The sequence below is a fragment of the Vanessa atalanta genome, chromosome 14 (assembly GCF_905147765.1).
Source record: "Vanessa atalanta chromosome 14, ilVanAtal1.2, whole genome shotgun sequence".
NCBI lineage: Eukaryota > Metazoa > Arthropoda > Insecta > Lepidoptera > Nymphalidae > Vanessa > Vanessa atalanta.
Genome location: NC_061884.1, coordinates 1,173,912 through 1,201,563, shown reverse-complemented (window position 1 = coordinate 1,201,563; position 27,652 = coordinate 1,173,912). Strand labels below are relative to the sequence as shown.

The following is a 27,652-nucleotide window of genomic DNA, read 5'->3' as shown; positions in this document are numbered from 1 at the left end:
GAGCAGTCTTAGTATTTCTTGGTGCGTTAATTATAACAGCCCGAAATATCATTATAAATATAAGGGTTGGAATGAAACAATTGAATTGTTAATATGAATAAACTTTATTACTACATAAAGGGATATATATTTAACCGCATTGGCGTGTAACAAAACATTCAACAAACACTTTGGAACCAACTTAACACTTTGGGTGCCGACTTATTATGCCCTACAACAAATAAAGACCAGTGTTTCTCAAACCAATTAAAACATTAAATATCTACAAAAAATATTCTCAATTCAAATCGAACTAGTTCGTTTTTTTAAATTCATTATATATAATAAACTTAGTTATGATAGTTCGATATAATATTGATAAAAAAAATATTGTTGCAAGTTATTGTGCTGTGTATGAAGTCTTTGTTTTATTTACAACACAATTACATTTGCAACTATTTAGTTTTACATCTTAAAAAGTAATTTGACTATAATCTCTAACCCTCGCCGTAGGACGCTACAAAATGAAGAACATTCCTTAAATTAATGCAGATCTGCCAGCACCAATATTTTATACCACTCCACAGGTTTTATGTTTACGAGAATTAAAATGTAAGCTCTAATATTTTTTGTTTAAAAAATGTATATATATACATATTCAAAATTTATTTATACGTATTTGATTATCCTTCCGCGTATGGCCCCTTCGTAATATATATCTTAACCCTACTATTTTAAAATAAGGCTCTGATTTCAACAAGGCAAAAATTATATTCATAAGATGATTGGTATAAATGTTTATTTTAATATCCGAACCCCATACAGTTCAGCGATAAATCTCATTAAGGAACCATCAGAAGCTCGCCACTTTTACCGAGAACGCAACAATAAATAGAACTATATTATAAAATAATAATAAAAAATCAACAATAGATTTAAGCTTCCCGAAGAAGAAATAACAAAAATTCAAACTTATTTATATACTTAAAAAAAAGAGGATAAAATCTGTAATTTCGGAATGCCAAATCATTTAACTTGTAATACAAGTACTAGATACAATTAAAATACTATATCTTTATATACTAATTATTTTTTACATGTATGGTAATCCTACAGCCTAGCTTGTCTATACTAAATACATTTGGTCTTTGGGTGAGCATGTCACGTTATGGCTTATGTCATCGTTTGTAACTTTAAATAATATAAGTGCACTTTTCGAATTTAGTACTTGATTATTTCTTTAAAATACTATTCTAGACTAGACCATCGACAAACGCTTCGCACCATTAACATTCTGTTTATAAATTTCTATGTAATGTTTAGAATCACAGAAGCCTTAAATAAATTCATCAAAATAAAAATAAAAAACATGAACAAAATTTGAGAAACACTGTTCCACAAAAAAATTAATAACTAAACTACGAACGGTGTAAAATTAAAGATTATTAAAAATAGCTTAAATAAAAAAAGATGCAATGATTTTTCTTATAAGTGAAATTCATGAAAATTTTCGACAAACTTCAGGTACCTAATTGGGGACATTACTTTCTTACGTAGCGTCGAAAATAGATCAGAGTGTAGTTAGAGGATAATTTGACACATTAACGAGTGATCGAGGAACGATAAATTAAAATGAAAAATATGTTTTTTCTGCTAAAACTACTCGAAAGTTATCACAAGGGATATATTGGGGGTTTGACCCTCAATAATATGACGCGTAGCCTTTAGAGCGACCCACGTCTGTAGTTTGATTATTAATTTTATACCACACATAATATCAATATCGATATAAGGTTAAAACTAATGATCATATTTATGCTTTTTTTAGTTGAAATCACATTAGTGAAAATGTCTCTAATATATTAGGTATACAATAATATACAATTGCACATAGCAATCATATAAACATAACAGTTAATCACCTCCAAAATGCAATGCAGTCTATGCACGTGGTGTCTTAGTTATTGATCTATGTTCTAATGTATTAAGGCGATTTCATAACCTAACTTTATACATAATGAGGTTAAAAAATATTCAATTTATATGTATGACTTATTTTTTGGCATTTTTAAAAATTATATTGTGATGAATGGCTAGAATACAGTATATTCTTTTTATTAACAAATTTTCATTAATTGACAATTTGGTAAAGAAGAACGCTGTAAACCGCATCGAGTTAATAATCTTATTATTTTTATTTTTGTTTCAAAATTACACGTAAATAGATTATGCTTTTTTATTTCTGTGATAATTTGTAACATTAAATATATATCCTATCTATCACCATGTTTTATTTCTAAAAAGCAGTTTTTAGCAGCCTAAACGTCAAATTCAACCTAAGTATACATATAGTTCTCTATTTTACCATTAATATAAATAAATTCTATCTCTAATTTATAAAAACTACAATTAAAGTGTACAATCATATTAATCTTTATGCGTACAATGTAAAAGTAGATCTATATATAAATATTATCTGATTATAAAGTAAATAATTTTTGGAATATCTCATTAAGGCTAGTTGTGATGGTATTTTATACCTGGGAAGCGTTGTCACCGTTCGCTTTGGCGTTGATATCCGTGTCCTCTATCTTGGAGGTGTTGGACGCGACCTCGGCCAGCGTGGCGAGCGCGAACAGGTCCACGTTGCTGGGCGTCTGGTTGCAAATCTCCATGCTGTGAACGACGGTGCAAGGAGCCTCGGTGGCTATTTTGATCTCTGGACTAATTTTATTGCCACCGTTCATGCCCATGCTCGAGACCAAGCTGTTGATCTCGAGCCTTGTAATACTTATTTTCCTTGGTTTACGCTTCTGGCTTCCTATGACGGTTTCCCGCCAATTCTCGGCCGTGTCGCGTCTTTCTTCCAATACTGGACGCAGAACGGAGTTTATTATCTGTGACGATTCGAGCGCTTTTGGCTTCAGATTTATCGTCTTTTTTTTGCGCTTGTTGTCGCGTTTCTTCTGCTGAAACTTTTCTAAGCTAAGGGAGGGTAGCGCTCTAATTTTAGCGTCTAAGTCGAAGTCAGCAGCCTTGAATGTTTTGTTTGCATTATTGTCGGGATCGGGCGTGTCGTTTTGTTCCTCTTTAAGTTCGATATCGACGGACACATCGTTTAGGGAGCTGTTTTGCATATCTTCAGTTACTTTCGATTCCTCAAGTGACGATCCAGGATCGCAACTACTAGAAGCATTGTAGTCCTCGTCTGGATTACTGTCATTGCCATCTCTCCTCTGCCTCTTGTTCATTAGTCCCCCAACAGCCATAAACTCTTGATACCTCTTCCCCTTACACGATCTGCCGGATTTCGAATTCTTTTCGTCGTCCTCTGACAAGCTTTTCTGACATCCTTCTTCCTCTTTAGAATATCGTTTATCAACTATTTGGTCAATAACGTCTTGGTTGGTTAATGGCTCGTTAGCTGCAGTACAGCGGTACAGCTTTTCTTTCCCTTCAAAGTCTTCTTCAAACATTTTAGTGGTTTCAGTGAGAGCATTCTGTAATTCCCGTATACTGTCTTCCCTGTTGGATTTCGTACGGTCTACAGTGTTTTGAGATCTGTATTCGATTGGAGTTGAGATCGCGTTATATTTATAAGAAGGGGGTGAGTAGTAGGGGTTGGGAGTTTGAACTTCAGTCTTAGTAGCTAGGAGGCTACTGAGTCCTCCCATTTGAGCTTCGTCCGCTAACTTGCCAGGCGTGAACATCGACAGCGGTTTTGTTTCAATCTCAGAGACATTATCACTTGATTTTTTGTTGTAGTCGTATTTAGTAGAATTGTTATTTGTTTTTTCCAATTCATTTTCTTGGTATTCATTGTTGAGGGACTCTATAGGTTTTTCAGTGGATTCTCGAGGACGCGAGGAAAGAGTGCGTAGAGGCGGTGCGGGCAACTTGTACCATTTGAAGTCTGGATTGGCGCTGAAGAATGCGTCTTTGTACTGGAAATAAGATTAGCATAATTAGTTTCTCGTCTCAAAGCTATATTAATTATACAAGATATTCAAATGACATACCTGTTTAGCAAGACCTGTGTAGCAAGCTTTCTCTTCTTTGTCCAAATTGGCCCACCACTCGCCGAGAATTTTTGTGATAGATCTGAAAGTGTGTTTATTGAAAATTAATTACATACCAGAGCAAAAGAAAAAACTATGTACCAAATTATTTCAAACTGAACTTATAATTATCAAATATTTTGAAACACTGGTGTATTTTGTTTTCTACAAATTTTCATAGTATGTTCATACACATTTCATACACTGTTGAGGTGTGAATGCAAAGCCCAAATACGCTTTTCGTGACATATAATTATTGTTTACCTGTTCTCCAAGTTCGGGTATTTGTCGCGCACGACGCTCCGGTGTCGTTTGCAGAATATAAGGAAGGCGTTCATGGGCCGACGCGCGTGGTGCGCCGGCTCACCATCGACGTCCTGTTCTTGCATGTTGTATTATCTGAAAATAAAGACATTTCATATTAAAGTTTTAAAATGTACATAAATCGCTATCAATATTGATCGCCCTTATAACTAAAGAAAAGAAGGGCGAAGTTGGTGACTACATTGTATGGCAAAATATCGTTCGACAGGAGGACGAGGTGAAATGTAGATGAACATGAAACTTAACTTCAACTTATGTGTGAAATGTAAAAGTTGAAATAAAATTCAATTTCACTCCTTAAGAGAGGATAAATCCATCAGTTAATTTTCACGCCGATATTGTCATCTGTAGCAGTCTATACAACCTTTTTTTAATTCTTAAAAATATCTCTGATAGAAATCTACATTATTCCTGACTGCTATAGGGAATTATTATATGTATCTATTTATATTTTCTTTATTATTACATTACACAGGTGCGAAGCCGGAGCCGGTAGTAAAGTATAACTTGTAAAATAAATCCAAATGAATGATATCCTACGCTATGACATATCACACACAAATAGCTCCAACAATCTATGTATAAATTATGACTAATATGATGTATCAGTATTGCACAAGAGTTATTAATATCTAAAGACAATAATAAACTTCTGCTTTTAATAGCTTCCTGATAAAAACTGAAATACATTGCTTGCTTATTTCGACACAACATTCAACTTATCTTAACAGCACACACAGTACCTAACTTATATATAAGTATAAAATTGTGACACTTTTAGAAATATTTTGTTAAAGCAAGAAGTCTATATTGTAGTAAATAATAATTTTCCAATTGCGTAACAGACATTAACAATCAAAGATCATTAGATCATTAACAGCAGACATTATAGAGCAAGTGTTTCAGAACCTCATGTAAGGCATTTCAGATTTCAGAAAACAGGACATTGGTTCACCTATCCTTCATAATTTTAAATTATCTGCAACTCCACAATATACTACTAGCTGGCTAAAAATCAGGCGGGACAAATTTTCTAGGCTGCAACGTCTAAATTCTAAACAGAAAAAACTCAAAAACTTTTTAGTGGCCCGGAGTTTTCACTCAGAACCTCGGATCGATCAAATTTTGAGGAATAGTCAATGATCTACTTGATGATAAGAATGGTGACCAAATTTTCCCTAAAATACCGACTAAAACCCGTTTCTTGTCACATCCCATAAGTATGTTTATAGTTGTTCACTCGCCCTTCAAACCGCACCACATCAATCGATAGGAACAAGTACATATGTACATAACCTTCGTCTTGTTCATATCAGTTTCTTTATTGTATTTATTATTTTCCATGCAATAATACAAAGACACAAAATACTCTAATTATTTTTTATTTCATTATATATATAATTCAGATCAAGAGGGGGCAAAATATTATTAGACAAGATTTCAAGTAAGGCTACGGATGTCGTGTACCTACCGGTGGGATTAATACTATTTAAATTAAAATATACGATATGCATGTAGGTACTATACATAATATGATAAACACGAAAAGAAATACCAGTCGAAGTTCTAGTTTAGTATAACGTTTATGAACAGCCGATACAAATCCCATAGTTGAACAAAAGCTTTGTTCTTAAGAGTTGTATTTGTAAACCAAATATGAACGTATACTATATCCTAATCGAAAAATCCTGAGATAAAGATATTCCATGTATTTGCTAATATCTCTGTTATGTTATGCACTACAAACAGTGATTAATAATAATTAATTAATTAAATATATAATGATAATAATAAATATTGGACAACATCACATACATTACTCTGATCCCAATGTCAGTAGCCAAAGCACTTGTGTTATGGAAAATCAGAAGTAACGACGGTATCACAAACACCCAGACCCAAGGCAACATAGAAAATCAATGAACTTTTCTACATCGACTCGGCCGGGAATCGAACCCGGGACCTCGTACACATGAAAACCGGTGTACACACTACTCGAGCTCGGAGGTAGTCATTAAATATATAAATATTAATTAATCACTGTGGTGTAGTTGTAATTTTATTCATATCGACTTTAATTTCACATTCAAAGTTCCGATAACAAATCCGCCGAAGAATATCATAGATTATTATTCAAGATCTCGACCAATGATATCCCGTCAATTCAACGTCAAAGTTGTTTATATGCCTCTACTCCTCCTGTGGTTGGAATAGTCAAAGTCAAAGTCAAAGTGAAAAATCTTTATTCAATATAGAAGTGTTTACACTTGCTTATTGATAATCAAAAATCTACCACCGGTTCGGAATTTAGCAGCTCGGACCTGAGAAGAACCGGCGAAAGAAACTAAGCTAAAGGCTATAAATATAAATAGGCTATAGGAATTTATATTATTGAACCTGCAATCTATGCCTCGTGTCATTGACCCCACGTTTGATCACGTGATGAAATTTGTTCATGGCAAAGAAAATATAATCACTGTGATAGCGATAACACGCTGATAACATTACAAACAATGACAATAAAAAAACCGCAAATAATGTTTTGTTTTTATGCTTTTTACTTTGTTATTTAAATTACTATTTATATTAAACCCAAATTTGTATATGCGATAAGTTAATTCATTGTCGCCTTTTTTAAATGTAAAATCAATATATGTCTTTGTGGTAGGGGTTGTGGAAGTCCGTCTGAATAGGTATGTACTGCCCATTTATTATATATTCGACTGCCAAACGGTAATACTTATTGTTCCTGTTTGATTGCTATTATGAGCTTTGAACGTGATGGAAAGTGGGGGGGGGGACGCCCCGGAGCCCTCGACGCCGAGTGCACCCAGGTACCCACTAAAAAACCAGCGGTACCCTCTCCGTCTTTCGGCGGGCGCCACGGGATCGCTAACGCTACCGCTACCGTGACTCTCTGACGGTCGGCCCGCCTATGCGGGCCTCCAACACCTAGATGCGGTTCTCGGGGTATGAGTGTGCCTATGCAACAGGCACAAGGGAGATAACACAGCTCCCAAGGTAGGTGGCGCATTGACCATGTAAGGAATGGTTAATATTTATCACGAAGATAATATTTATGGGCAGCATCTAACTGAACTACTGAACCGATGTTATATCAGATAATATTACCAAATTTATTTCTTTATATACAGAACTTCAAAATATCGCAATAAGCATATTAACAAATTATCGAGTAAACTTAGGAAGCAAGGCATTTTACAATACTAAACACTACACTCCTACGTAAGTAATATATAAATATTAAAAAAAAAAAACCAGAAACATAACAACACTATAAAATAATATAAGCTAATACATATTGAATAGAAATAAAAACAAAAAAAAAAAAAACTTATAAATTATTAAGCAAAGAGGTTAACAATTTTGACGAGTTCACTATTGATTGAAATTTTAGCAATGGAGTATATTGATTGTATAATTCGAAATTAACCTTTAATAAAATTGATCAATAATTTTATTCCAAATCCTAACCTTACTAATATTAAAAATGTGTAAATGAGTTTGTTTTCTTGTTTGTTACGCTCTCACGTCACGATTATTCAACCGAACATCATGAGATCCTCTTATGGTACTAACTCCCTCTTATATGTGGCCCAAACCACGGAAACCAGTTATATAAATTGTTTGTTGATTTTGAGTAATTTCCAGGTTTATATTGAACTAGCTCAAGACGATATTTAACGTCAAATTTAAATCATCTTTCTCTGTATAGTACTGTAGTATGTGATACTTGTAGTAAATAAAAACAACGAACGAGTAGTCGCATATGACGTGTCTCATCTGACATCTCACCTTGGTATAAACACAATATAAGCAATATAAACGTATTGTATTGTCTTAGAAAATGGGTTTGGTACCATCTGACAGCTAACTACATATATAACCGCGCGAGATCATTGGTCAAATCAAATATCGCGTGCTTCCCCGGCTTCCTTTTAGACACTATGTTCCTTTACACCAAATCACTCCCACAGATTGCGGAAAAGAGAAGAAATATGGTACACTTCTATAGCGTTTCTTTCTTTCTTTTATTGAAATTACAGGACATAGCTATTTTATATTTTTGGGTTTTTATGTGTAAAAGTTGTAACTTGTACATATGCCATAAGTCCAGACACTAGTCCTATTTAACGTATCAAGCAACGCAAGTATCAACCGGTCCCGTCGTAAGGTGCGTCCCGCTGCGCGTGCGCTGTTTTCACTTTCGAGGGCCGATGGCCCGCGCCTCGACACACTTCGCTTTTTGGTCAAGGTCGCGACGAACTCTTAACGAGGTGAAAAATGAAACGTATGCCTGTTATGACTGAATTTTAGTTTCTTCACAGTCTTCTCATCTGAGTTTGGGTTTTTTTCTGATATACAGTATGTTTTTTGTAACTGATACCTTATGGTGAGATAATAAGTTATAGAAGAACATTATAACTGTCTTATCCCATCTTATTCTTGTTTGGTTTGGTATTTGTTCTACTACGCCAACTTTTCTTCTAAAAGCCTTAGCAGCAGTTTAATATGTGCATTAGAATTTAATTCGACGCAACATACAGGTTTTCTCGCGATGTTTTCCGAAACTGCCGAGCACGAAATAAATTATAAATAAAAATGTAGCCCGAAAAAACTCTCGATATTTCCTCCAACGCCAAGCACGACTTCAATTATAAACACGAATTAAGTACACGTGTTCATTTGGTTCAGATTCACGTGTTATTACGTCATATAAAATTGTCGAACTATTGATGAAAATCGACTCGGTTTTATTTTAATCATTTGTCTATGTCAACGTTATAATTGAATACACAATAGGAAAAATATGCAAGAGTCTTTTCTCATTGAAAAGTTTTGGGTATACAAATTTTTTGGTTGACGGGACATTTGTTTAAAAATACAATCAAACACCAAAAAATAACTGTAATAACAAGTGACCTTTAAAGTTAAAAAAATCATTATTTACTTCCTCATATCATAGCTCAGGAAATTAAAACATATTATCTTTGAAATTGTCGCTGCAATTTGATCGGCATTAGAAAATTATAACGACCTTGCCATTGCGCTGAATTGCATTACAATGTATACTGTGCGCATGGACTTTAGACATGCAGATACAACTTTTTGACACTGTCATCAGTTAAGACATTATTGAAAATGTACATTTTTAAAACTCAAACTTTACTTTGCTTTTAAGTCAGATTAAGTAAGGTGATGTGAACGTATGTCCAGATAGTTGATGATGATGGGCTTTGTGGCACGTCCAGATAGTTGATGCTGTCGTCCAGGCCGATTTTAGACACGGCAACCAATTTCAAGGGAGACCAGCGAAATACGCACAACATATTATAGAGCACAAGTGTGTGTGCAAATATTGGTCTACTCTCTACTCCCCTTAGGGTTAGATATTAAACTAAAGAGGCAATAAAACTGGATAGGTACCACCGACTCATCACATATTCACATAGCCAAACAGCTATATCAAGTACTTATTATTGTCTTCTGGTTTGCTCGGTGAGTGATCCGGTTTAACTACAGGCATAAGGGACATAACATCTTAGTCCCCTATGTTGGCAGCTCAATAGCAGGTGGTGACCAATTTGTCAGACTACCAAATTTTACTAAAAAAGGTTACCGGAAAGAATTATTAAGAAACTCTGTCGACAACTACTCCTTAAGAGGAATCTCCGTACATATAATAAAATATTTTATAGAATAATATACTTCATTCAAGGATCTAGACTAAATACTATAACAAAACAATTTCATTAAAAAAAGGTATTTCAAATAAATTTCATTATTATGCGTATATGATCAAGAGTTTTGGGATAGATTTTTGATAGTGTTGGGATAATAGCTAACGCTGTTGTAAGTTTCGTTCTATCTCCTTCCAGCGCGTGGGTAGCAAAAAGGATAGCAAGTTTCAAATAAGTATCTACTTATAACGGAATCAATGCGATTGTACATCGATGACGATTAGAATTTTATCAGGTATAAATCAATTATATCAAGATTTTAATATTTAGATACCGATGTGCAATTACAAAAGTATTGGCATTTGGCTCCAAATACCCTTAGAAAGATTTTATTGACAATTGAAATTGAAATTGTGCCTACATGGAAAATGGTTAAAAAAAAATAAAAAATATATATCCCGCTGAGTTTCTTTCGCCGGTTCTTCTCAGGTCCGAGGTGCTAAATTCCGAACCGGTGGTAGATTTTTGACAATCAATAAGCAAGTGCAAACACTTCTATATTGAATAAAGATTTTTGACTTTGACTTTTGACTTTGAAGGCAGAAACAAAGTGGTACGTTATGTATTTTTTCATATTTCTATGTAATATTCTAGGTAGCATAAGTCATATGTGACTCACGGGACAGAAAAATGGTAAAACCCTTTTTGCGCGCACGGATGAGCGTGAAATTTGGCAAAGTTAAATTAAATATGGAGAAAATAAAAAAGTATATATTATGTCCATAAAAATATGTAATAAACCGAGATGGCCCAGTGGTTAGACAGCGTGCATCTTGACCGATGATTCAAGCCCAGGCGAACACCACTTAATTTTCATGTGCTTAATTTGTGTTTGTAATTCCTGGTTGGCGGTGAAGGTTGTACTTCGTGATCGTGAGGAAATCTGTATGAGTCGAATTTTAATGAAATTCTGTCACATATATATCCACCAAGCCGCATTGAAGCAGCATGATGGAATAATCTCCAAGCCCTCTCCTCAAAAGGGAGAGCAGTATAGTATAGTATAGTAGTATATTTATAGGCTGCTACCACTTTATGTAATATGTTAAAAAAATACATTATGTTAAATGATATAAAACTTTCATTGTTTTCATTCATACTGCCAACGACAACACACGTTACTTGAAAATCAATAGCACGTTGTTTTAAAGTTCCGTTGTTTTTTTTTTTTATTTGTAATGATGAAAACCTTTCAGTTGAGACTCATTTATTTACCTTTCGAATGAATGTATATTAAATTTTATTCGAATTGAATTACGGTCGATTTTCGAACAGTAGTTATTATTATTGTTTTAGGTTAAATTTAATAAATTGTAAGCTAGAAAGAGAAAATAAATCAAATGTACACTTACACGGGTCAGGTAGCATTCGTAACGTATCAGATTCAAACAGTCAAATTGTTAGAACATTGATGTTAAGAAATAGGTCAAGTATCATACCTTCGCCCATAGATACTATCGAAAAAGATAATTAGTTCCAAAATAATATATCTCATGTAACAGTTACATGGAATACTCACTTAGAATCGTAACACAATACAAAGTACTGAAAATGATTTAACTCCTTAATGTGGGATAATTCGGTTCTCACCCAGCAGCTGCTCAAATTAATACCAGCAAACTCAAATCGATATTTAAAGGCAAGTTTAAGAGGACAAGGTCAAAGCTAAATTATGACGAAGCACTTTTATATTATCCTTGTATATAAAACCATTTATTTTCCCTATGGATATTATTATCTATACGAATATAATAAAGCTGAGTGCGTTTGTTTTTTGTTTAAGCGTTCTCGTCACAAATCCCAAAAATTCCAAATGAGTTTTTGTGATTTGAAAATTTCTTTATGATAGGCCAATTTTTGTGGTAGGTTATAGGACATATAATCACGTCTCGGCATGTCTTCGTACGAGTAAAATTCATGGAAAGACACCGCTTCCATTTCCGCCCTTAAATTTGAATTTTCCAAAAATACTTGATTGACTCTACTCTCTATGTCGCGAAAGAAGTAACTCAATCGGACTTGAAGTTTCAGAGATCTCGCGATGAGTGACTTCGGCCGCCGTGGTCAAGAGCACATAATTATTATTAACTAACGACCCGCCCCGGCTTCGCACGTTTACAACGTTCACAGTTTTTCAGTCATTAGACAATACAAACCGCTATGTCCCTGCATTTTGAATCTGTAATATTTATATAAATTCATTATATTATATGCTGTAGAGAGCTATATTGATCTTTATTAAATGCACAATGAAAATACATTAAATTAGGTACTTTATTAAGGATTATTGCCATTATTTCTTGTAAAAAGTAAAGGATAAAAAATGGTTATTGTGGGTTGTCCCTAAGAGATAGACATATGTCATATACCATCCCGGACTTTTTTAAAGATCTTTTTAAGGTGTACAATACTGTAGTATATTATTTTGATATTTCTCGTAGGATTCAGCCAGCGTTTACAATGTAAGCGCGAAAAAATGTGTTTATTTACGACATCGCATTAGAAATCTCTAAAATGATCAGTGTTTCTCTACTATATTCTGCATGTTTTATACATATAAACCTTCCTTTTGAATCACTCTACCTATTAAAAAAACCGCATCAAAATCCGTTGTGTAATTTTAAAGATCTAAGCATACACAGGGACAGACAGACAGCGGGAAGCGACTTTGTTTTGAAACTATGTAATTATTACTATTGCTTATTACATCGTCTGATGAAATTGCAACATTTTATCCACCAGTCCAAATTGGACTTCCAATACACTGTAACAATCTCCGAATCTCATTCATGAGAATGAGTCATTAAATTCATTTTTTTTTTAATTATAACAGTCTAAAGTTATCGAAAGAAATTTAAAATATGGCAAGTTAAAGTAAATCTTTAATTTAATATCTTAATTGTATATCTTTAAAAATATACAAATATATAACACGTATATATATAGTTTTCTACGAAAGGTAAATAGAACTTGATAATAGAAATAGTTAATGTGAATAACAATAATTTAAATATTTTAAAAACATCTGGTGCTGTTCTACTTTTAAAATGTCATAACACAAATTAAATTGATACGCTATATTGGAACTTATTATCATAATTATATCAAATAGAAGAGGTCACAAAGTTTATTGGTCTTGCAATAAAACACCTAACTGACTGCGTAGCAAATTTGCTAGAGAAATGAGGAAAAAAGAGAGTAGTCTTTCCGTATCGACTATTGTTTTATTCACTTGTACATTTTTTTTTCTTTTTTTCTAAGTGATATTAAAGTGGCCCGTAAATATCCAACAATTTTCCTATCCTCGACTTTTTGAAAGAAGGCTTGAAGCGTATTTAAGTACGCTGCTCGAAAGCAGGATACAATTTTCCTAACGCGTGGAGGTTTCCTCACGATGTTTTGCTGCACCATCGAGCACTGGTAGTTTTCCGGTATGAAGATGGTGGATGGTTTATTGGCGATGTTAGGGATTGTTGATATTATCTATAACGTCTAGGGCTATGCTCGGTTAACAATTACCAGGTGGCCCAGTTGCGAGTCCGTATAACAAATTTAAATTCAAAAATAAAACTCCATTGCTCGCTCGTTAACTTTACGTACTATTTTGATGCGTTTATCTTTTATCTATACTTATATTATAAATGCGAAAGTATGTCTGTTTATTTGTTACGTTTTCACGGCCAAACCTCTGCACTGAATTTGATGAAATTTGATATAAAGCAAGCTTAAGCCCGAAGAAACAACATAGGCTACTTTTTACAGTCGAAACCTGAGGACTAACCCTTAAAATGCGGGCGAGCTAAACTGCGGGCGTCAACTAGTATGTTATAAATTTATATTATGACAGGCAATATCCCATATCATTTTCTGACATTTTGCGATCGTTTACTGCGGTGAGACTCTTTCAAGTTTGGTCTAACAACTCTACAGATCTCCATTAATTTAGGCTTGCTAGTCATACCTTTGTTTCTAGGTAACGTTCGTACGCATAAGGTCACTCAGATCCGATTTCAAGGTCTGTTTTCGTTGTCAATAAGCCTTACGATTGATATTAGTGTGCGAAAATAACATAAGAAGGTCGTACGCTTTTTGTTCTATTAAAATATGGGTGGGGATAAAACATATTGTATGAGCGATGGTGTAACTTACTATCCGGTTACGATAGATGGCGCTGATTGAAAATGTCACATTCCTGAATCGCGCTCTCTAGATATTCTCTATTGGTTATATGTAGTGTGAAATGACACATTTACATATTAAATAAACTGGCAACCAGCAGTCATTGTGTGTCTGCCGAGGACTACTCCAAATTTTCGAAAACTTATTACAATAAATTATCACCAGATACCATTTGAAACCTTGAAACGACACAAATTCAGGTGAAAACCGTTCCAATGATACTCAAATTAATAAAAAAAAAAAACATTTTATCATATAAATATATAACACACACACTGTAGACAAAAAAATCTTTATTTTCTTAATAATTTATTAGTAGTTTCAGTGGAATGCGCTACTTGAGTTCCATTTACCATTTGATGCCCCGAAAATACTTCGGTATAAACTTTACTCGATAGTTAGTCACTCAAAATTACCATAAATATTTTTACATAAATGCATCATAATTAACTACTTACTTCTAGTGTAATAATTATTATTAAATATATATTTTTATTATATATATTTTATATCAATTAATTTTTTTTTATTTGATATATACATAATACTTTTTTTTTAATTTTGTCTGAGAATGGTGTGTTCTCCTGTAATCGGTTGTACATAGTTTGTTTTAATTTAATGTAAAGTGAGTTTTAGATGCATATTTAGCCGAGATGGCCCAGTGGTAAGAACGCGTGCATCTTAACCGATGATTTCGGGTTCAAACCCAGGCAGGCACCGTTGAATTTTCATGTGCTTAATTTGTGTTGATAGTTCATCTCGTGCTCGGCGGTGAAGGTAAATATCGTGAGGAAACCTGCATGTGTCTAATTTCAACGAAATTCTGCCACATGTATATTCCACCAATCCGCATTGGAGCAGCGCGGTAGAATATGCTCCAAAACTTCTCCTCAAAGGGAGAGGAGGCCTTAGCTCAGCAGTGGGAAATTTACAGGCTGCTAATGTAATGTACTACAGATGGGGATCCAAATAAATAAATAAATTACTGTCACTAATAATAAATCAAAATTTAAACAATCTTTATGTTAACGCTTTCTTTAATTATAGAATAACAATATTATCTTAATTTTTTGTCTCTTTTCTGTTTGTTTCAAAAATATGAATGCCAGACAGATACGTGTCTCGTAATTCGTTCATATTTCCTGTTGACGTTGCTTTAAGTGATTAAGTTGACGGCCAGCGGAATAAAAGTCGATTCGTTGTGAATACGATTGATTGAACAAAGATATAATCTCACGAACCTTACAAAGGCAAAGTTTGAATGTTTCATCGATAAATTGTATACCCGAATGGAATAGATGAAACGATAAGTCTGCATTGATTTTATTAATGAACGCAGGTTATTTATAACTTATATAACAGGAAGGCGGACTGGCTTATTGATGACAAGTCAAAACGCCCTTAGATTGAATTGTAAGGATTACAAAGAAAAATATCACAGCTAGTAAGTCACTCACGATAAGCCTTGCGTTTGGGATCACACTGGCTCCGTTTAAACCGAAACACACAGATACAAATAATTGTTGCTTTGCAACAGAATTAAAAAGTGGACGGTACCCATCTAGAGGTCATTGCAAAAACTCCTAGTAAAGTAAATTATATATAATTAATTTATTTTGCAAAATCATAAAAAAATTAGATAAATGTCTCAATAAATTGAGGAAAATAATTATATAATAATAATTAAACATACGAGAGTTAAATTTTAAACTACGAGCTAAATATAAACAAGTAAATAACTACAAAAACTTTTGGTGCTGTTATCGAAAAGGAAACCGGTTAACAGTTATCACTCACTGTGGTATTCAGGCTAGGGTAATATGTAACAGTTATAACTATCCGTCCGTTCATTTATAATTTGTATGTATATATCGGCCATAATTCTCTATTTTAATAGCTTAACTGTATGCGGAAAGGCCAAGATTCAATCCACCCTTGTCCTGTGGTCTATTGTCACAGCGTATAATTTAAATTGGAAGGAAGTAGATTTCTTAATGAAAAAGGTTTTGCTAGTTTTACCACTGAAGAATTCAAAACGTTGACATTAATTAAGGCTTACATAACAATGACATCTTTATGTTGACGATCCTTGGTCCTCTACGGCGGACCAGGTCTGTCTTATGGAGTCAGACTGTCGATTGATGGTCATCATTCACTGAAGACTAAAATCTCGGGTTCGCAGCCGTGATTAAACATCCCCAAAATCCGGTGACGGCCATTATTAATAACGCGTTTTCCAATATTAAACTTTATGGTCGATATTCATAAGCAGACCCGTGTCGCATTCGTCAGCCGAATGAGGGTGCACAACTTCGTCTGTTTACTCAGCGATTAGTTTGAAGTTGAATCCCTTCCACCGTCGCCAGGTCAACGACGGGGGGCGTATTCAACAAAATGTTTACCGGGTAAGATTGTTGTACTCGTAAGCCATCACAATCAAATCTACATTGATTTACATGCAGTTTATTACCTGATACGCAAATAATTAAATGTGATAAAGGGGAGCAAGTGATATATTACATAATAAAACAGCTTCACGACGACACGATATTTGTTTGTTTTTGTACATTTTCGTCAACACACTTATAATTAGATCACTTTTTTGGCACTCGCCTATAAATAGATAATAATGAATTTTAATGAGCGAATATTTTGTGAAAACAATTGTCGTGAATGACATTGACGTGAGTGTAACATTATGTAAATCTTCGGAAGTACACAAATGCCTCTAAATTTTCCGTGACTTATGAGTTCAAGAAATAAATTTGTGTTTATTTTTTATTTAAAAAGGAAGGCAGGGGTTTTCAAATGGGTCACCTGATAATTTGTGTCTAAGAAATATCAAACATTCATATTTTATATCCGTATATTAAAACGCCTATACGTCACCAACCATGGGAACTACAAGTTACGTCCCTTGTTCTCATCTCGCCCTTTAAACTGGAACACCAATATATAACATTGTATTGCTGTTTAGTGTTATAATATTTGTTGAATGTGTGATACCTCCACCGACGGGCTTGCACAAAAGCCTTTTACAAGGTAAAACATTTTGACGTTTAACTCTGGATGCCGGAATGACTTTGTACAAACGTGCTCAAACATTTCCAAAATACCTTTCTACTAGGTCAATCCATGAAGCTCTTTTATTTTTGTTTCATTGTAACAAAAAAGCAATTGCAAGCAAAGAAATATTTTTGTGACGGTGTTTCAAGGACAACCTTCAGTTGTAATGTAGGTAGGTGGTTGAGTAGCTTTCCGTACTTCAATAATTCTAATGTATTCAAGAATCTCTAAAGAAACGATTTCGATATTTAAAAATAGAACATTGAAGGATCTGACATTGTAATCCAGTTAGGATTAGCTTTTTTGGACTAAATAATTTAAGTGCGTCTTTTAAAATATGGGAGTATGTGTACTCACTTTCTATTCAGTCAAGCGATGGGAAGGTGATTCGATACTACCTGAAGTTAACGCGCAGGATGATCGGCTGTACATGCTGACCAGGCACAGAAATATTAACACTGCCAACTTTAAAATTTCGGACGGCTACAGATATTTTTTTGAGCCAACTTAGTGCTTATATCTTTTGATATACGAAAAGTAAATGGGCCAGTTTAAAGTAACTAAGCACTATTTTACATATACATTTAGACTGTAAATAATAAACTATAGCTCCAACAAATGTGTCTACAAACCATATGACCCAAGTGCCAACGATTTTATTGGCTCACACATTGGGATACACAAGGTCGTACAAGATCGACATGGTCAATGTTCCTTCAAACAAGGACGCTATGCCCCTGATGCTTATGATTACACTTTAGTGTTCTGATGAAATGAGTTATCATTCACGAAAAAACTTAAAGCCTTACGACAATAACGTGGTCAAAGCTCTTTCAACCATAAAGTTCTTCAAGCCTATGATTACACCGAACATCCACAATAGTTGCAACAACAAAGGATACCCCTATAGCGAGAAAAGTTTCTGTTTTCATAGTGAACCTCTCAAATGCACTGAACGACATTGAATCACCCTTCACACTCACAATAATACATCGTTGCTGAACTAAAGAAACTAGGTCGTCAAATGATTACTTTATTTAATCAGACAACTGTTGAAAGGAAAACTGTTGAAGATAAAAAATGCACGAGATGAGAACTATTATTATGAGGTTTTAGTGTCCCATTTTTTATTTGTCCGTTTGATTTAATTAACATACGTACCTTTGTAATTGAAATGGTAAAGTGTAACTACTGAGTTTCTCGCCCGATTTTCTAGTGAGACTACTTTTAGAATCTAGTAAAATGACCTAGACATAAGAGTCTATTCCATCGTCAGCCAATCCTTATCCAATAAACTTCCCGAAGGTGCACGAAAACTCCAAATCTCCCGGTTTTGGAGAGCCAATTTTAATAAATTCTAATTTTGTATAATATATATTTTTATGATATAGGTAGGCGAATGAGCAAATGGGCCACCTGATGATAAGTGGTCACCATCGCTTATAGACAATGGCGCTATAAGAAATATTAACCATTACTATCATCGCCAATGCGCCATCAACATTGGGAACTGAGATGTAATGTTCCTTAAGCCTGTAATTACACTGGTTCACTCACCATTCAAATCGGAACACAACAATACTGAGTGCTGCAGTTTGGAGGGAGAATGTATGATGAGTCGGTGATACCTACATAGACGGGCTTGCACAAAGCCCTACCACCAAGTAAATGTTTAATTTGTTCCTGTGTAATAATTACCTAGGTGGTTTAACACCTCTTCGACAATATCATTCTATACAAGATCAATAACAATGTACCAACAAATATATTATGATTTTATTATATTGCAAGAATTACTAAAAATTGGGATGAAGTAATTCCCAATTACTTGTCTTTCTAAGACTATAAAGAGAGATTGGTTGTCACGCCATTACGTAAACGACGACGGTATTTAATGAAACTTGGCAAATAGAATGGAACGGATAAAGAGATCTCCCCTTTTAAATTAACAACCAAATCTAATGTGCTCATAAGAACACTTGGAAGGTTTAACTTAAATCTAGCGAAGCGCGAGCGTTTGAAATAAAATAATTTGGTGATCTGTACAGCGCTGGGAAAAAATCTCCACTCCTGCATAGGATAGTATTGATGACATATTTTAGATTAAATACTCAGTAACGTTGTGTTCTGGTTTGAATGGTGGACCAGTGTAACTAAGGACACGATGGATATATCATCTAAGTTACCAAGGTTGGTTGGTTTGATGGTTAAAATTTCAATGCCAATGTTCGGTGACTTACCATCAGATGGCCAATTTTCCAATCCACCTTACTTTATTAAATGAAATAAAAAAATGTGGTCCTATGCTGCAAAGATTAATAATAAATTCATCTTAAATAATACTATCCAAAAATATATATGTATATTAATAAAAAAGTGTGGAGTTAATACTTGTTGACAGGCAGGATATATTACATACATATATATTTGTATATAACTAACATGACTGTATTTTTAAATGTTGAAAAAGAGTACCTACTGAGTTTGTTGCCGGGTCTTCTCGGTAGAATCTACATTCCGGACGGGTGGAAGCTTCACTTAATATAGTTTGTTTAATGACGATTCAAAAGTGCTTATAAAAGCCTAGTATATTTTGATTTATTTGTAACGACGTTTTTACGCCCGATTACAAGATGAATAAACAAAAGCATGTGAATATTCAGTTTGGATTTTCATTCACAATGTTTGAGATCGATAACCCGGTATCGTCCAATGGATTTGTCGGTTGCGGTTTAACAAGTTTATCTTTTATATTCTCAGTGTTTTTAATAATAATCTTTGTTTGCACTACTTTTTGATTGAGGCCGGGCGTTGTATGTTATTTTTAACTTTATGTTTTGCTTGCATCATTAAGGATCTGACCAATTTTACTTTTTAAATTAACTGTTTTTCGAATGAAAGCAAACATAAGAAAATAATTTAAAAATGTTGTTTACGGCTATCGCGATAATTGAAATAAAACTGAGACTGTTGAATACATATTCGGAATATGTATATATATTAAGTGAATGGATTACATATAAACCTACTTCCTCTCAGTCCGTGTGAATCAGGTGTCTTTTAGTAAATACTTAGTATCTACCACAAAACATGTAATAAACATGTAAAATATGGGAGATATTTTTAAAAGAGAAATATTGAAATAATCGTATAGGTCATTGAATCATGTCACGTCAAAACAGCAAACATAAATCTTATATAAAAGTATTATAACACCCTGGAAATACTCATTTTAACATCCGTCGATCTAACAGTCCTTTCTCTGTACATCGTTTAAATATAAAATAATGTAATAACGCAATAATAGACCAATTGATTAACTGCTTTACAAGTTTACAATATGGGGAACACCCGTTTTAAGATTGGTCGGTAAAACAGTTCGCCGCTCGATATTTCACTGAATCGGAAATTTTATCGACAACAATGACATCAGCGGTAATAGAGTACTAATTGTTATATAGATGAATAGAACATGCCAAGCTATATGTATCATACTAGGCTTGTATAGGCAAGAAAGAGTATGTATTGAGTATGGATATATTTTTTTATATTCACGCTTCAGATTCGACATGTGTACGATCTTACAAACGGATCTACGGCATAAATATAGTTAAAAAATATTACCAAAGATCACAAGTCAGTAATAAATTTTTGAATCATGTTTCGCGCAATCGTTTTGAATTGAAATATGTAGGTAACTCTTAATTTAAGTTGACCTACAAATTACCTTGAAACTATCTTGGAGCTATTTTTGTATTCAATTAAATGTAATCCTTTACTTTTGTTTGTTTATCAACGTGAGTCTGATATATTAAACAAATAAGTGTTTTACTATCGGTTTTAATTAAACAATACACGATTGTAGGTTTTATATGATAAGAAATGGTAAAATAACAAATCACGTTTAGTTTGACAATGATTGAAATTTTTAAAACTAATTTGATATTTCACGATAGACTCGCGACTTCATACGGTCAGTATGAATTTGAATTACAATCAAGAACTGTTGTATCTAAATCTAAGTAAGATTTATCGACACGAGATCAAGGCTATACTTTTTGGAATAATATTAATAGATTTGAAATTAATTCCTACCATTTAACCTAGATCTTTAAAATTGACGTTTGACTGGACGTTTGTGCTCAGATTTTAAAAGCAGTAAGACATTATTAGAATTTTATCTTATAAGGCAAAGAAAAAGCTGCTTTTGGCTTACAAGTCAAAAAACAATTATTAAATAATCGAATTAAACAGGAGGATAGTTGTCGAATAGTTTTAAGGGTTGGTTGTAAGGTATTAAAAAGTAGTCTTTGTCCTTCCTTCGGGTTCAAACTACATCCCAAATTTCATCACCTTTGGTTCCGTGATTTGCTACAATGAAGTCCTTAAATATATACAATATATAGATTAGTATAAAAGAAGCAATGCAGTCAGGAGACGATTAGTTCGAACACGATAAGCGATATTATAAAAAATGCATGCGGCGGTCGTTTATGTTAATTTTTAATATAAATTAAATTCCGATGAAATAGTCTCAGGGCTGAACGGAATGTAATTAAGAGCGATTGTGGGAAGCCTAATAAGCAAACGTTGACACTCAAATTGAAAGTCAGTATTTAATATATAAAAACGGAATGAGAGCTGTATAAGATATTGATGAATTACCAAATGAAATGGACATCGAAATCATTACCATTAGATGTATACAAGACAAAGGACAATTCTTAAAAAGGTTGCATTGAATTATGACTTAAACACGACTGTATTAGTTAGATTTTAATATTATTGTGAACTAATTCATTGATTAGAAAAAGTATTTAGGTCGTCGTGACCGATTTAGGCCACGGCGGCTGATCTCAAGGGATACTAACTACGCAGAACATATTATAAGGCAAAAATGAGCGCGCAAACACAGGTGCCCACTCTAAATACGATAGGTCGGATCGGACGATCGGACGGAATCCACCACGACCGGAAAGAGTTCAGGACCAAGCAGTTTGCATTTCCTACTTTTAGAGTCCAGGCTTTTTTTTATGATATCGGTAGGCGGACGAAAAAATAGGCCACTTGATGGTAAGTGGTCACCACCGCCCATAGACAATGGTGATGTAAGAAATATTAACCATTACTAACATCATCAATGCGTTACCAACCTTGGGAACTAAGATGTTACGTCCCTTGTGGCTTGTGTGTGGCAGTGTGTTACACTGGCTCACTCACCCTTCAAACCGAAATACAACAATACTGAGTACTGCTGTTTGGCGGTAGAATATCTGATGTGTGTGTGGTACCTACCCAGACGTGCTTGCACAAAGCCCTACCACTAAGTGAAAGGCTGTTAATGAGACATTTAATAGAAAATCCAAATAACTTTTTATCGGACCGACCTGGGGTTTAAAACCAGGATCTCGGGATCCGCGTCCTTATATCAACTAGACTAACGATGCTGTCATAAAGTATTTAGGTAATCTCATTGAGCTTCTATCACCGTTTCCAAATCAGCGGTAGTTTTTTTCTTAATCAATAAGAGTAACGATTTTATTACGATTGTGAAAAATATTTTGACGTCGAGTTTGATTAAATGGGTGCTCCGTAAGCAGTTTCAAATTTAATTTTCAGTCATAGAACGGTATAATTTCTTGATTAAATTTGCTTTTAATATTAGAAACAAAAGCGATCCTAGTAATCAAAGGACTATTTCAATAATTCCGATTTTAAATAATTTAAATTGCTTCTAAATTTGTATCTTTTATTAAAGCGAGCAATACGATTTCGTTAAGGAACTCCTTCCTCAATTCAGCTCTTTGGCTAAAATGGGATTGGCGTTGTTCGTGCATATGTATTATGTATATATACGAAGTATTATAGATAACACAATGCTATTCGTATGAAATATGGGATTTCTAATAAGCATTTGATAGTAACACGGAATGGTTTCATATAAAGAAAGTATCGCTTAATGTATACATAGAACTGCACATGTTTTCGCTAACGGTAACTCTTTTGGTAATTATGGGTGTTCCTCAAGGATCAATTGTAAGTTATTTTTAATTACGACATGCAAAAAAGAATTACTTATGTTGCAGGTAATTTTAGAATAAAATAAATCATTTTAGCTATAATATGTATGTACGTTAATAACATAGGTATGTAAAAGCACTTTTGCAAAAAAAAAAAACATGTAACCAACACTGGCCATAGATATTCTACCCGTAATTACAATAACCGAGTGACCATTAATAACACACAGATATACAATACAGACAGCCGAGTATTGCTTCAAGAAGCAAACTTGACGAATAGTGGGTACTTAAAAATTTACTAAAAAAAAAACAGTGATCGTTTATCAAACCGGTGCATGAAGTATGCACCTTAAATGAACCAATCACATCATTAAGGTTTGTTTTTATTACCATAATGCGGTTGAGTAATTAACTAAACAGACAAATAACAACTTTTGAATAAATTAATCGATTGTCAATATCGATTCGAATGTTTTACATGTTATTGTTAACGAGTTTTGAACATGGGCCACTCGATGCCAATGAATCAGCGTTGTCGAACTATCGATAATTTGACTATCGAGAGAGATACTATTGATACTATCGATAGTATCGATATTTTTGGACTATCGATAGTTTAGGTTAAAAGTAATAGGATCGATAGTATTGCTCATGGGGAGCTATCGATACTATATCTATAGCATTGACACGTGACAATACTATCGATAGATTATCGATACTATCTCTAACACCTAAAGTATCGATAGTCTATCGATAGTGGACTATCGATATGCAACATTACAATGAATGTTGGTACTGGAAATACCGACGTGTATTCTGTTAATTTCTAAATAAAAAGTTGAACCAAAGGTACCAATCGAAAAACATAGGTATATTTGTATCAAATGTCGCTATGAATAGCAATCAATATTATACAAAAGCATATTATATTAAGCCGTCGTAAAATATTCAGGCCCATATGGGCTGGAGTTTTTGTAATTGATCATTGATAAAATTATTGCGCCTAATGGCTTTGACAGAAACAATTCTATTGATTTTATCGCTATTAAAAATACATTGCTCAATTTTATAATGATACATCTAAATATTTGCTTCTATTCAAAGAAGTGTAAACTGTACAAAAGAAACAAGTCGAGGGAATACTTATTTTATAATTTCAGATAATACGCTAACTTTGGGATATAAGATGTTTTGTATATCACGAATATTATTATATAGAAATACACGTGCTCTCTCACCTTTTAATATGGAACGCAGCAATACGGTGTAATTGCAGTGGAAAAACTGGTTAATCAATGGAACTTATACTGGCGATTAAATAAGCTGAAATACCAGAACATAAGCCGAATGCTTTTAAAGACTATCATATCGACAGTATGTTTGTTAACTTATGTGATATACAGTTAATTATCTTCCCTAAGGGCTACATTTTCAGTGTCAAGAGGGCGCAAAACTTTCGTATAACGTCCCAACCTGCAAGCCGCTGCCGGTCACCTGAGTCTAGACACTGACATTGCTAGAGTTCAGCGGGTCTCTGATATTCGTAATTGACCCTGAGATATCAGATGTTGCAATTCAAGTGTCTATTATTACACTGCCTTCGAAGAAATCAATATGAAATCATGTGGTATGATCTCTATAGTGTATTATATACACTGATCGGAGCGTACACTACCATTAATAAGACGAAGGAAGCAATAATTATGCAATTAATCAATTTCAGTACTTTACTTTAACTATGGTTTATAAGCAAAGTTGTATGAAAAATATAACAGTCTTAATAACTATTAAACTCTTTTTATGTTTACACATACAATTACGTATTTTTCACACACAAACATATTTTTCAATAAACACAGTACCTAAATTTGAATTTAGATCACATTCGGATTTTGAAAAATAAACCCACCCAATTAAAAATATGCCGTTTTAATTTAGATACGCTGTTTTAAATTATTGGATATACCACATGGGATTCACACAATACGTAACTAATATTATGATTGCTAAGGTCAAGGTCAACAGACAATATCATTATAATATATTAAATACGGCATACCAGGCCATACGGGCAAAACAAATTGGAAACAAGTCAGATTTAAGCAGAATTGAAACAATAAATTATTTAAGTACCCTCGCCGTTCGAGTCATCTTTGTAAAATATGAGATGATCTTTGCAATATCTCTCGCTATGGAATAGATCTCAATGAATAGATCAATAACGGAAGTCATACTCATTAAATAATTTCTTTTCTTTTAACCAATAATAAGCTGCATGTTATTATTATGTGCTATCATTACTGACGATTCAAATAATAACATCTATTTGTCTAAATTGAAACCGAGCGAAACTGCAAAACGTACCTACTTATTTATTAACATTTTATACTAAAAACTCCTCCGGAACGCGACGCATTTTCTGTTGTGTTTTACATATTTATAATGCAAAGCTAGGCCTCTTTGTTTATAGTTTTTATAGATAGATTATATATTACATCATACATAGTATGTTTCGTTAATAATTATCATACTACTAAATTCAAGAGTACCTTATACAAATAAATAAAATGTTTTAAAAATACTCACAAAAGCACGAGTTTGAACTACCATTTGATAAATCTTATCAACTTACCTATGTTAAAATTAGCTGTAGTGCATATCTGCTATAATATATAAAACATCCAGATAATAAAGAAATCAATATCAATATACCCCTTTTAAATTATGTTTACTTACTTTTTTTTTGCTTTTATGACAGAAAAAGGATAAGAATTAATAAAATTCGGCCAATTAGTTTTATTCTATATATGATGGTATAAGTGAATTTTTTCAATTTATATAACACAAAATTTCTATCAATAGCTAGGTACGTACATGGAATGTTCAAGTAATTTTATGTCGAAGCTGTTGAACATTATACATCACTTAGCTTCATATACATTAATCGTGAAATCCATGAAAATCAAGTAGGTTTATAAGCTTTATTAAATATAGCAATAAGGACGATAATCATATTAATAGCGGATGGCACCTGTAAAATATTCATATCCGCTGTAAGCACCGCCATATTGAGACACGTGACCAATAAAAATGTATATAACTATCGCTAATGCACGGATACAGATTAAAAATAGTCGCGAAATAAAATCGTTAACATAAAAAGTATAAAATAAATTTTAAATTAATTATTAAGAAGGATTTTTTCGTTTACCAATTGTTCGTTAACCCATTAATGTCGAACAAAGAATTGATTATAATTATACCTTGGCTAAGTACCTACTTATCATTGCACGGAAAAAAAATAACCCTCGATTTGTTTATCTGTGATTCTTACATTAAAGAATTTCAAGATTGCTAGGATATAGGTAGCTTCGACAATCGACAGTTGACGCTAATGATTTGTTATTCTAATTGTATTTGGAGGATTACGCCCACAAAGGCAAGATGTAACATATATATACTTGTATGACGCTACAATAACAGAAAAAAACAACGTTCGTAATTACATTCAATAGATGTATGTTAAAACGCTATTGCATGACGATACGAAATTATTTAACGTTCATTAAAATATAAATAGGCAACGTTTTCATCGTAAATCCTCGACCGTTTTCACAAATATCATCGTTAGCAACAATATTGAATGTTTTATACAAAACAATACTTTCTATAAGTCGAGAGCGTTCCATTTTTAGTCAAGTGCGTGCCGTTTTCGTTTTTTAGTTGCCAAGCGGAATGTGGTCCTGAATTCTTGATAAAAGGATGAATTCAATTCCCATGATAGCGATAGAAAGTGATGGTAACGCTAATCAGTCAATTGGCCTAGCGACGATGTGATTTCTGCTGCATAATTTTCAAGGGCATAATGAGATGCCAACTTCTCGTTCAGTATGGAGAGCCCCTGCGCTCGAAAAGCGATTTCCCTACGAATCATGAATGAAACTAGCATTGGCCCAAGACTTATATATTCATAATTAGCCATCGATTTATTAAATTAATAGAGTTATAAAAGAAAATACTTACGAACTCGGCAGCAATACGTGTATCACACACATGACGTCATTTGACGCAACGCAAACCCGAATTTTTGAGCGAAATAAATAGTATCCGTGTCGGAAACAGCACATAAATCAATTATACACTATACTTTATTAGATACAGAACTACCGTTAAGTCATTACAAGCGATTTAGGACATTTTAAAATATATATTTGTTGTCACTGACTCCAGTTTTGACAAGATGGTCGCGCACCGACTGTTT

General features: G+C 33.5%; 1 protein-coding gene across 2 annotated transcripts; it reads right to left on the bottom strand.

The window, feature by feature from the left end:
• Nucleotides 1-85: 85 nt before the first annotated feature.
• Nucleotides 86-27,652, bottom strand: LOC125068728. 2 transcript variants are annotated; one of them, XM_047678024.1, is made up of 4 exons: nucleotides 27,415-27,652; nucleotides 4,302-4,436; nucleotides 3,999-4,080; nucleotides 86-3,923 (listed from the first exon to the last, which is right to left on the bottom strand). In XM_047678024.1, exons 2-4 carry the CDS (start codon nucleotides 4,424-4,426, stop codon nucleotides 2,514-2,516), a joined length of 1,617 nt encoding a protein of 538 aa, XP_047533980.1. In that variant the 5' UTR covers nucleotides 4,427-4,436; nucleotides 27,415-27,652; the 3' UTR covers nucleotides 86-2,513. The 2 variants fall into 2 exon arrangements, with proteins under 2 accessions (XP_047533980.1, XP_047533981.1); XM_047678025.1 differs by lacking the exon at nucleotides 27,415-27,652 and adding an exon at nucleotides 26,024-26,042.

Coding starts and splice junctions, on each gene's coding strand:
- LOC125068728 (XM_047678024.1), bottom strand. CDS start 4,426: ATGCAAGAACAGGACGTCGATGGTGAGCCGGCGCACCACGCGCGTCGG. Junction 4,081..4,301: donor TACCCGAACTTGGAGAACAG/GTAAACAATAAT, acceptor ACACACTTTCAG/ATCTATCACAAAAATTCTCG. Junction 3,924..3,998: donor ACACAGGTCTTGCTAAACAG/GTATGTCATTTG, acceptor TCTTATTTCCAG/TACAAAGACGCATTCTTCAG.